General features: G+C 34.6%; 1 protein-coding gene across 3 annotated transcripts in view; it reads left to right on the plus strand.

The window, feature by feature from the left end:
- Positions 1 to 10,710: 10,710 nt before the first annotated feature.
- Positions 10,711 to 12,253, plus strand: part of LOC132631768 (cleavage and polyadenylation specificity factor subunit 1) — a 40,876-nt gene continuing 39,333 nt past the window's right edge. Inside the window, exon 1 of one of the 3 annotated variants that reach the window (XM_060347469.1) lies at positions 10,711 to 11,316. In XM_060347469.1, the coding sequence (XP_060203452.1) occupies positions 11,009 to 11,316 (308 nt within the window). In that variant the 5' untranslated portion in view covers positions 10,711 to 11,008. The remainder of the gene's footprint in view (positions 11,317 to 12,253) is intronic. The other 2 variants (XM_060347468.1, XM_060347470.1) reach the window with 2 other exon arrangements.

A 12,253-nucleotide genomic window follows, 5' to 3' on the forward strand; every position in this document is an offset into this window, starting at 1 on the left:
GAATTCATTAGAATCATACGCATCCTTTTCCTCCAAATTATCATCGTATCCAAGTTGAAGCACATCCTCTCTAAAAACACACTCACCAGATGCAATCTCCTCATCATCATTATCTGTAATGCTAACGCGCAATGGATACATCCCCAAAACACTTTTTTCCCTCTTAAGCTCAACATACACCCTAACCCCCATATCGTTGTGTATTTCCATTGGTTGAGTATCCCCCTCAACAGGATATTTTATTGACATTTTGTTTCTGCAACTATCCAGACCCAGTTGAGTTGGCAACCAATTCATCATATTTGCAATAATCACTGAATACGACTGCATCTATTTTGTAGTTAACATAACAATTTTGATCGTTCCAAAAATCTGAATGTCGGATCAAAGCCGTTACGCTGGCCATTTATATCATTACAAATAGAGAGATACGTTGTATTCAGAGTAGCTGCAAACAAAAAAGTGTATACCACTTGAATTCCATTCAGATATGCCAAATTAAACAGATAAAAAAAGGAGAATGAAATCCATAATTACCTTGGTGATAATCTATTCTTCCTACTGATATTCACTAGAACAACGTATCTCCAATAAGATTGTTGAAAAATTAAATAAACGAAAGGAATTTTTGTTGTATTAGTGCAAAGCAGATTGTTGAAAAAACAATTAAAAGAAAGGAATTTTTGCTATATTTTGGAAAAGATATGATGCTGATTTTGTTTTTTTGAATTCAAAAAGTATTTGAATGTAGTTAATTTGATTGACAGACGTTAGCTGCAATGGAACCCCATGAGGGTTGCATAATACAAGTCACCATTTAATTTGAAAAAGATTCTTATTGCGATAAATATAGCCGGTTTTATCTCAACAGTCGCGCTATATTTCGATGTATTTCAGAAAAGCGAGATTCATCCGGAATATAGCAAAAACCAGCTACGAAAAGTAAATATTCAACTTATAGCTATAACTTATTAGAAGCTATTAAAAGGTAGTTGTTTATGTAAGTTTCACAAAATAATAATCGGTGGACTTAGGTAGGCCCACCAACCTAAACTTTCCTCTCCTTTATTTCATTCTTGTATATACTTGTAATTTTTAAAAACACTTCTAAACATTGAAACCCATATGGATGCTAGAACTTAGGAAATGCATAGTATTATTAGGAATGTCACCTAAATCATTTTTTAACTCAAGTAATATTAATCTTGCATGAAATCGGTACTTAATCCTTTTCAAATTTAAAACTGGTTTTAAGTCAAATAATTTTCAAAACGATCCTAAGTATAGTTTAGGCCCTCCGCCTTTTGTAAAATCTGGAAATAAAAATGGCAACGATTAAATTGATTTCGGGCCTTAAACCCACTGATGAACTATTTTCGAATCGAAATATGTAATTGTTTTGTCCCTTTGGGCCTTGGCATTGAGTTAGGATTAAAATTGGACTTCAAAAAAAATTGAATACAAAATTTGTTTATGTGAAGCCCAGATCAGTAATTGAGAATCAGGCATCCAGGATTTGCAAGAAAAACTGAATCCATTTTAAATCTGTTTAGACTTAGAGAAATTTTCAGAGAAGAAAAGATGAGATTTTTGGGCTTAAAGCCCAAATTTAAAGGACAAAAAACAATGGGAAATCCACTTGGATAAAATGGCTTTGGGTATGAATATAAGTTGACTTATTGAGCTTCAAAATGGATAAAAATGGATTTAAATAAAGTTTCTTTATATATGTATATATATATATATATATATATAAGTGGGAGATATACTCCATACTTTCCTATATATATATAATAAAAACCTATAAGTACTAAACTCATTTTATCAGGACTAAAATAGTAGTGATTCTACTTTGAAGAAATCCCGAGTGTGTCTTAGTCGAGCAATAAAGTGAGTTGAATACTTATACAGATATTGAAACCAAAACCCCCTTATTCTAAGGGGGATATTTTGCCAAAATTTTGAATTTTATGATAAATGAATGACAATTTTTGCGAAAAATTAAACACACTTTAGCAAATAAATACATTAATCACACATTGAAGCTCGTAGGTCAACCGTATTCTACGGATCTTTAATACTAGAGTGCGTAAAACCTTTCCTAGGGGATCACCAAAACCCTTACCTCGAACTTTAGTACCAAAGGATTTCTCTTTTGCTTGAAAAAAATCCTTTTACCTGGTTTTCCTAAGTTTCCTTAATAAATTAGGTGGCGACTCTAAAAAATACATAAAATCCAATTAGAGCACCAACAACCTCTTAGTAGCTTTTATGCACCCGCTTAAAAGTGAACCGTAACAATTACTGCATAGCTAAAATATACAGTCTTGTTTTACTAATTTTTCAGATTGATTCACAAGTATAATTCAACTTACTATCACAAGGACATCAAAAATTACTCACATTTCTTTTGATTGTAGGTTGTTACTTGAAGAATCGGGAAACTCGATATACTATCATGTCTACATACAAGTTAATATAGTGGCATACTCACTAGCAAGGCATGGAAAGAGAAAATTATTCAATAAGCAAGATACTTTATATTACATTTGAACTAAGCCTCGTTCCTATTGAACACGTTACCTATGTCCAAAATGTGTCAACTTAACACATATTTCACAATTGTAAACTAAGTTCAATACGTGAATGTTGGTTGTTGTGATGTAGCAAACATGATTGATAAACAGAATCCATATCAGAAAAGAAAAATGTCAAAATATATATATAAAAAAAAAATACGAAGATAAACATCAACCCGAAAAGAAGAATCCAGGCTAAGAAAGTAGCAAGTCAGAATCTTGATTGAAATTTATATTAAGTTGAGAGAATAAAAAAGATGACCATTGTCGAAAAAATGACGGTTGAATTATCGAAGAGAAGAAAAAGAAGCAACATTGATGGATTCTGAAGAAAAGGAAGTAATGTTGGATTTCAGAAAGAAAGAAGCACACCGAATTTTGGAGAAGTAGTATTGCAACACTAAATTTCAAAGAAGAATGTTGAATCTTAGTACGAGAGTAGAAATGATGACTGTCAATTTTACATGGCCAAATCCATGGTAGTTGATCTGTAATGGTGGTGGTGGTCGACGTTTTTGGTGGTATATCTATGGTGATGGATGGATCTAAGGATGGAGAAAATGGGGTTGGTGCCACGTTTGAAAAGAAGGAGAAGGTGTGGCCGTAGTAGAAGTCAGGGTTGTTGCCGAAATCAATAAAAATGGCTGTAAAAATCTTTCATTGAAAAATTATTTTTCTGATAGAATCTTCTCATTTTCCGACGAGACGCGCTATGCAAGTGAGATATATGCTATATACCATGTCAACAAGTTGTGTTCGAAAAGAACATTTGACTTGAGTGCAGATATTCGATAGGACTCTAAGGCTTAGTTCATATAATATATCTAAATAATTTTTCTTGACAAGTTTAAGGAACCATGTTACTACTTTATATAAGAGATAATCCTAAGATTTTGTCCTCCTCACAGATTTATTTTGTGGTTCTTGTCCTTTGTTCTACTTTACTTTGCCTTTCATCCAGTTTTTCAAGATTTAAAATGTATTTCACCTTTGTCCTTTGATATATTATTTCAAGTCTTTTGTACTTTTATATTATGTCTCCTATCACTTTTTTTGGATCTTATCCCTTTATCACTCTAGAAAATAGTGATTCACTACTCAAAGTCGGTGGTGTGTATTTCTTTTAAAAGCTTTAAAAGTATTCAACTTTTTTCATTCTCCGAGAGCCGATTTGGCCAAACCTTGAAGCTAAATTGAATTAGATCAACTTATATTTTAAAATAAAATTTAGATATTAAAAATACATAACATACAATAAATTGTAATTTAAATTTAGAATTAATTCTTTTTAAGTACAAACCATATATAAAGAACTAAATTGATTCTCGAAGTTTATTTAATTAATTTAGTTTTTTCCCTTAGTTTCGTCTAAAACTAAGCTAAGATTGCCACATTTAGCTAGCATAAACTCTTTCTGCATGAAATATTATGAATGAAATTAAAACTTAATAAATACCAAAAAAAAACTATTTTTATCTATAAATACAGAAATTATTTGCTCACAAATTCATAAAACTATCAATATTTTTTAATTTATGATTTTGACAGAGTTGTAATAATTCTAATGTGGGGTCACTTGTGTCCCTTTGTTATTTGATAATTTTTCTGCTAAACTTCCTCCCTCGTTAATATTTTTTTCTTAAAAATTATCTAATTTGGTTACTAAAAAACTTTAATAATAATGGAGACTTATTAATAATATATATTTAACCTGCCACAACATCATATTAACTACGCGGTAAGAAATATATAACGGAATATACTCATGTAATTAAAATATTATTACTTTTATATTTTGAGTTTGAGCTCGGACTTAGCAGGCTCCTCACGTAACTAGTATAATCTGCTTTAGTACGAATGCCCGGGCCGAATTACTGTAAAGTTTCTTTTTTCTCCCGTGGAGTTTGGTTCGAGCAATTAGAACTAAAGTATCTACAAATGATCACAATGGTAATTTAATTTAGTGCTTTTGAATTTTATCTTATCAGCTATTTTTATATGACGCTGGAGTTTAGAAATAGCTGGTCAATGGACAACGATGATGGTTGTGAGATGATGACTAAATAGTGGTAACTGGTGGTGATAGTTATATGAAAATTCTTTTTTTAACCATAGCTCGAATTCGAAACATTTATTAAGGGTGAAATGATCTTATTCATGCAATCACAAGGATATTCATGAGGATTGCTTATAGCCACACAAGTTTTTAATGGCATATATTTAAATTACTTATTAAAAAAATTATAAACTCAATATTTATAAAAATTATAAACTCAATATTTAATTGTCACAACCCAATTTCACTAAGTCGTGCGGGCACCTACCTTTCCCACCTCGATAGGCGAATCCTTAACTCAACATTCACAAATAATAGAAAATAGCGGAAGAAGTAAAATAGCGAAAGTCTCACGGTTCTAATATAAATTAGAAAATGCGGAAGTAAATGAAATCCGCCCCAGTATCTGGTCTGTTCATACAAGAGCATCTAACAAAAACCTACAAGTCTGGAATATCAATAATACATCAAGTCCAAATATGTCTCGGAATAGGAAATAAGACATAAATAAGAAGAATCTTCAAGGCGGCGGACGTGTCGTGCTCACCCTGTAGACTCTAAGCAATTCTTGGAGCGACTTTCAGCCACGAGAAACAGAAGTAGATCCAACCTGGAATTCTACATTCATAAAAGAATGCAGCAAGTGCAGGTCAGTACAAAACCACAGTACTGGTAGGTATCATCGGCCGACTAAGTATAGCTAACATAATTCAGACAATAAAGCAAGATAGGCAGATAATCAACAAGTATAAGTCAAACATAATCGGAACCAAAGTACACCTCATCGCCTAAGTAGAGCATCTAAATCCAAACGTGTCAAGTCTCCATATGTCCAATCTGAAACCAACATCACAAGTAAAACACCAAATCATCACAATATAAGCCATGATGCAATGCAATGCAATAATGAAATGAAAATGCAATGTTGTGTACACATGTACTCCGGACGGAATATCTCCACGTCTCAGTAGCACAACCCAAGGTGACTCGCAAAGTCTAAGTGCCACTCGTCTCGGATTTTTGCCCAACAGACAGACGAGACTCCGGATCTTCGCCCATGGAAGGTTCTCACCGGCACCACCCTAGGGACTCGCGGAGTCCATGCACTCACTTAATCTACGATTTTGGGACTAACATCGGATATCGGACTCTCACAGCACTCTCATTTAAAAACCGAGCCCAGCTCATCAAGTACCAACAGTGTATCATGAAGGATGAGAATGCGTGCAATGTATGTGTCAACATCAATAATCAGATCAATATCACAAGTACCAACATGGGTACACCAACAATATTATGAAAGACTTCACAAGTCACACGGAATTCTATCCTCGTATCAACACCAATGATCAGATCAATATCACAAGTACTAACATAGGTACGCCAACAATATCATGAAAGACTACACAAGTCATACGAAACGCTATCCTCGTATCAACATCAATAAGTAAGGTACTACCATATCACAATCAAGATGTAACAACAGTTCCCAATATCTATTATCATCACGTGACATCGAGCCAATAACAATGAAGCAATCAAGTCACAACACAACGGGGTGGCTAACCCTAAACACACAGCAGGGCCCAACCTAAGACAGTCTCCAACCCAACTTCATACTCGAAGGTTTACATTCTTTCTCCGACAATATAATCTAAATATATGCTTTACTACACGAAGTCTCACCAAAGGTAAGCCATAACCTACCTAGATGTCCTAACAGCAAACACCAACAATCACTCCTTAGCCTTGCCCTTCCGCTGAGCCTCAAGATCAAGAAGTCTAGGCGTATTTGAAATCTAGATTAGAAATCATGAAGATCAATACTCATATTGCTATCATTCAATTTAGGTCAAAACCCAACCTTCGAATTTGGGAAAACGGGCCCCACAAGGACAAGATGGAAAACTCGAGGGTAAAATATCAAATTAAACACTTGGTAATCAAAACCCATCAACTAATTGCTAAATTAATTCAAAGATTCACCCAATTTCAAAATTCAAGCAAAACTCCCAATTTTGGGTATAAATCATAACTCTTTGATTCAAGGATTCAACACTAATAATGAAAAATATATGATTGACAACCTTAGATGCATCATAATCTAGCATAAACCCAACCAACAAATCTTGATTTAGAACCCTAGATGAAATATCTCTTAAACCCACTTTTATCTTCTTCACTTAAGGAATTAATAAGGGTAAGGGATTATAAGATGATTAGGAATAATGAATTAGCAAGGAGATTAGAAGGACTTACCACCAAGAATCTTCTCTAAAAATCCTCTAGAATAGTTCCCAAGAGCTCAAATTTCGGAATGATGATAAATGACAGACTAAGGACTTTTTAATACACACTTAATGAAATAACAGGCCCAATACTGCTACGGCGGCATCGGGGCCGCCACGGCGCCACCGCCCCGGCGCCACCGCCCCGGCCTTCCTCTCAGGCCTTCAGGACGGTCTGGGCGAAACAAGCTTGGCCGCCCCAGCGATCGTCTCACCACTATGGCAGTCCCGCTTTGGCGGACACCAGGTACCAGAATTCCAAATAATTTTCCAAGTCTTAACCGAAATCCCGACCCACTCCCGAGGCCATCTGCTCACAAACCACATACCCAGACCCACATAAAAACACGCTACGAACACACTCGTGGCCTCAAAATTTCCAACAGAGGTCTCGTTGACCGAGTCAAGCCCCGATACCTCATTTCCAATTTCCCAACCCAAGTCCCAAATTGCATCCGAGTGCATTGGGAACCGAATCAGATATACATACAAGTTCTAAATGACCATCCGGACCTCTCGGAATCGATGGATTTCCGAAAAAGGTTCGTTTACCCAAAAGGCAACTTTCAGTCAACTCTTTTTCGCTTTAAGCCCAAATTTCACGAAGAGTCGCCTGAATCGAATCTAGACACCTCGGGAAACATGTCAACGGTCCCTCAGGTCAAAAGTGAGCTAACAAAGCTCGGGAAAGGGTCAAAAGGGCTGGAAACGCAATAACGACCCGTTACATCAATAAAACATGTCACATATATTGAAATGTAGGAGTCTCATATTATCTTTTTATGTTTTTTCTCTTTCTTTTAGCAACGTGATCTCAATTATTAAAAATTATTTAAATATTTTCAATGAGAAATTTCTTATTGTTCCAACATAAGTATTTGAAAGTCTAATAGGTGTTATGTCATATGTGTCAAATTAAAAATCCACAGTAAACCACCATTTCAACCAATAAAGCTGCTCCATATCGATAGACTTAGCTGGCACAAACATAGGCATGACATAAGTAGAAGGGTGAGATGGTCAATTTCCATCAACGAGTGATGACAGTTATATGATTTTTTTTAATAGTCATAGCTCGAATTTGAAACCTTTATTAAGGGTGAAATGACCATATTCATGCAATCACAAGGATTACTTTACAACTACACAAGTTTTTAATGGCATATATTTTAAACTACTTATTAAAAAAATTATAAACGCAATATCTAATTAAAAAATGTCACAGATATTGAAATGTAGGAGTATCTTATTATCTTTTTATGTTTTTTCTCTTTCTTTTAGCAACGTGATCTCAATTATTAAAAAGTAATTAAATATTTTCAATGAGAAATTTCTTATTGTTCTAATAGAAGTATTTGAAAAACTTAATGGCAAAATACATCAAATGACACTTAAACTATACCCGAAAAGTCGAGTTCACACTTAAACTTCAGTGGTGACCTATTACACACCTAATATATACAAAAGTGATATTATTTGCTCCTGAAAGCTGATGTGGCATAAAATGTAAAAATAATTAAAAAAATAAGCGCGTTTTAATTAAAATTAATTCATTTTTCCTTTTTTTTAATACTAAATTTATATTTTTTTAATCCCACCCCCACCCCAACCCCCACCCGTCCCTTTCTTCTTCATTTCCCCACCCCTCCCCCCACGCGTCCCTTTCTTCTTCATTTCCCCACCCCTCCCCCACCCGTCCCTTTCTTCCAACCCCCACCTGTCTCTTTCTTCTTCATTTCCCCACCCCTCCCCCCACCCCTCCCTTTCTTCTGCACTCCCTTCTGAAGAGGAGAAGAAGAATGTAACCATGTTTTGAAGAGAAGAAGAAATCAAATTTTGATGTATTTTGTCAATATCTAAAAGGTAACATAAATTGTTAGGATCAGAAAACCAAAAAGTGAAGAATATTGCTCCCAGTGACACTGCTCCAAATTTGTAAATCTTTGTTCTATTGATTGGTAATCTGTTCAACTGGAAGCAATGGTACTGACCAACTTCAATGGAACTGGTGTCGTCTTTTGAATAAAAAGTTTCTTTTTGTTCTCATCTTTTTTTTGGCTTGTTTTCATGTACTGATGCAAAAAAATTGAAATTGGATATTTTGTTTAGGTGCTGGCATTGGTTATGGATTTGGGGTAGGATGGGGTTTTGGAGGTTTGCTTCTTTCCTTTTTGAACTTTCCATTTTTGGGTTCTCAAAATTTCTTTTATTTCTCAATTTGCGAGTGCTTCCAATTTCTTGCTTATGGTTTCAGTGCTTTTGCATTAAAAAAGTTTACTAATTGCTACCAAAGGGTCCAGCTTTGAAACAGGAAAATATGTGTTGTACATTCACATTCATACTAATTTTGATATTTGAGCTGAAAATGTGAAAAAGAAAGGGAGTAGGGATAAAGAAGAAAGGGAGGAGGGTGGGGGAGGAGGGGAAAGGAAAAAAATATAAAATTAAAAATTAGAGGATTTTTTTACGTGGCGCTGATGTGGACTGACGTGGCGCTAATGTGGGGAGAGAGTGTGTACACTCTCCCCTAGTGCAACTGGTCATATTATATGAGGGAGTAAAAAATATCACTTTTTCATATATTAGGTGTGTAATAAGTCGCCAGGATAGTTTAAATGTGAAAATGACTTTTCGAGTATAGTTTAAGTGTCATTTGATGTATTTTGTCAAAACCTAATAGGTGTTATGTCATATGTGTCAAATTGAAAATTCACAGTAAAACCACCATTTCAACCAATAAAACTGCTCTATGTCGATAGACTTAGCTGACACAAACGTAAGCATGACATAAGCAGAAGGGTGAGATGGTCAATTCCCATCAACGGGAAGCTCCTCCCATTCCCTCTCGTGAAGAGTAGTAATAGTAATGTAAAGTAATAATATACAACAACCATTTTACTCTGCTTTGCTTTTACTTTATTAAAACACTAGAAGAGCGACGGTAAGTCTGTAAGACTGTAACTAAAAGTTAATTTATGACATAATAGTCCTACTTAATTTTTCAGGACTTGCTTAGAAAATGCTTTTTAAAATACCGTCTATAACTAAAAGTTCAGTTCCTGTAATCAGTAATAACCCTACTTAAATTTTCAATATGATAAATCAATCTTTGTTAAACTAAGAAAAAAGTAACTGATCAGTACTATGAGAAAAAAGAGACAAGTTGAAGGTAAGGGTGGGTATGATCCGATATTTGAAACTTCGGTACAGTAATTTCGGTTTTCTGTTTCTAAAATTACTATATCATTACCATACCAAATTAATTCGGTATAATTCAGTATTTTTAAGTTCAATTTCAGTATTTTGAGGTATGGTAAATCAGTAATCAAAGTTTATTCGACAACTTACTTATACTCATATTGCAGAGAATTATGACTTCGGCTATTCAAGAAATGACTCAATTATATCGTACTAACACCTCACACGTGCAAAAATATTTAAAAGAAAGTACGAGCAATTCTCTTCGTAAATCTATTACACAAAAAAGATATTTCAATCAAGATAGCTTAGTCAGAGTTCCGACATCTAAATAATAAGTTTTGTACTAATACTAGTTTATATATTTGTTAGTATTATGATACTAATATATATGAATTGTATGTGTAACCATATACTTCAGTGTAATATTTAATATTTCAATCTTTATAAGTATCGAATATCAATTCTTTTTTTTGAAATGCATATCAAATACCGTATTAAATATCATAATATCGAAATTGCGATATAAGATTTCGCATCAGTACCATAACACCAAACTGGCATATAAAAAAATTTAGATTTGGATACGATAATGGGTACGTAACATATCATGCCACTCCCTATTGAAGGGATATTATGTGAATCTGAAAAAAAAATCAGATCCTTTTTTAAAACCAAGATTTCACGGTCCCGGTTGGAAATTAGTCAAATTTACATTGACAAAGTATCTGACTTCCCTCCGGCAAATCAAAATTACACATTTTCACTGCTCACTTCACTCCTCCTCCTCCTCCCGCCAAACACAAAAACAAGGGTTTAAGCTTTTACCCCCCCCAAAAAAAAAACCCTAATCTTCAACCGAAACGCCGCCGTAGAATCCAAAAAAGATGAGTTTCGCGGCGTGTAAGACGATGCATTGCCCTACCGGCATCGAAAACTGCGCCGCCGGCTTCATCACTCACTCAGCCGCCGATAATACCACCCCTCAAATTCTCCATACAGCCGACGTGGATTCTTCCGATTGGCCAGCAGCCGCCAACAACAAGCCAATTGGCCCTATCCCGAACCTAGTTGTCTCGGCTGGAAACGTGCTTGAAGTTTATTTAATTAGGGTTAATTCATCCAAAGAAGTTAAACGTGGTGGCCTTATGGCTGGTGTTTCTTCTGCTTCACTTGAACTCGTTTGCCATTACAGGTATTAAATTTCACTTTGAAATGTCGTATAAATTGGTTTTTTTAAGATGTTTTTAAGGGTCGTTTGGTAGGTTGTATAAGAATTGTGCCGAATAGGGTGTATTAGTTCTGCTGAGATTATTTCTTATCAGACTGTTTGGTAGGGTGTATAAGAATTGTACCGAATAGGGTGTATTAGTAATGCAGGGATTAGTTATGCTCTGATTAGTAATGGCTGGAATTTCTCCTTATCGAAAAAAGTAATGGCTGGAATTTCTGCTGCTTCACTTAACTCGTTTACAATTACAGGTATTTCAGTTTGAAATGTCGTATAAATCGGTTTTAGGTATTTTTAAGGGTAGTTTGGTAGGGTGTATAAAAATAGTACGGGATAGGGTGTACTAGTAATGCAGGGATTAGTTAAGCTGGTATTTTTGCTGCTTCACTTCGACTCGTTTGCAATTTCAGTTTGAAATGTTGTATAAATCATATTTTTATATTTTAATGGTTGTTCGGTAGGATCTATAAGAATTGTACCGAATAGGGTGTATTAGTAATGCAGAGATTAGTACCGATATTTCTACTGCTTCACTTGAGCTCGTCTGCAATTACAGGTATTTCAGCTTGAAATGTCGTGCAAATCGGTTTTAGTTTTTTTTTTCCCTTATAAAAAACCGTTTTTTAGGTATTTTTAGCGTTTAAAGAATTTATCTTTTTCTTGTGTAAAAGTTAAATAAACAAAGTCTTGGCCCACAGAGGAGTCAAAAGTTGGAGTTTATGTAAATTCCACTATAATATTCCCCAAATCATTAAGCATGCAATGCCAATTCGAATCAATGCTTATCTATTAAATTTTGGATAGAGCAAAACGGACTTATAAGTTACAGGCTTATCAAAAATCACCAGCTTTTCCATCTTTTTCCCCTATTTTCACTTTGAGGTCGTTTGCAATTGCAGAT

Source organism: Lycium barbarum, chromosome 3, assembly GCF_019175385.1.
Source record: "Lycium barbarum isolate Lr01 chromosome 3, ASM1917538v2, whole genome shotgun sequence".
Taxonomy (NCBI): Eukaryota; Viridiplantae; Streptophyta; class Magnoliopsida; order Solanales; family Solanaceae; genus Lycium; species Lycium barbarum.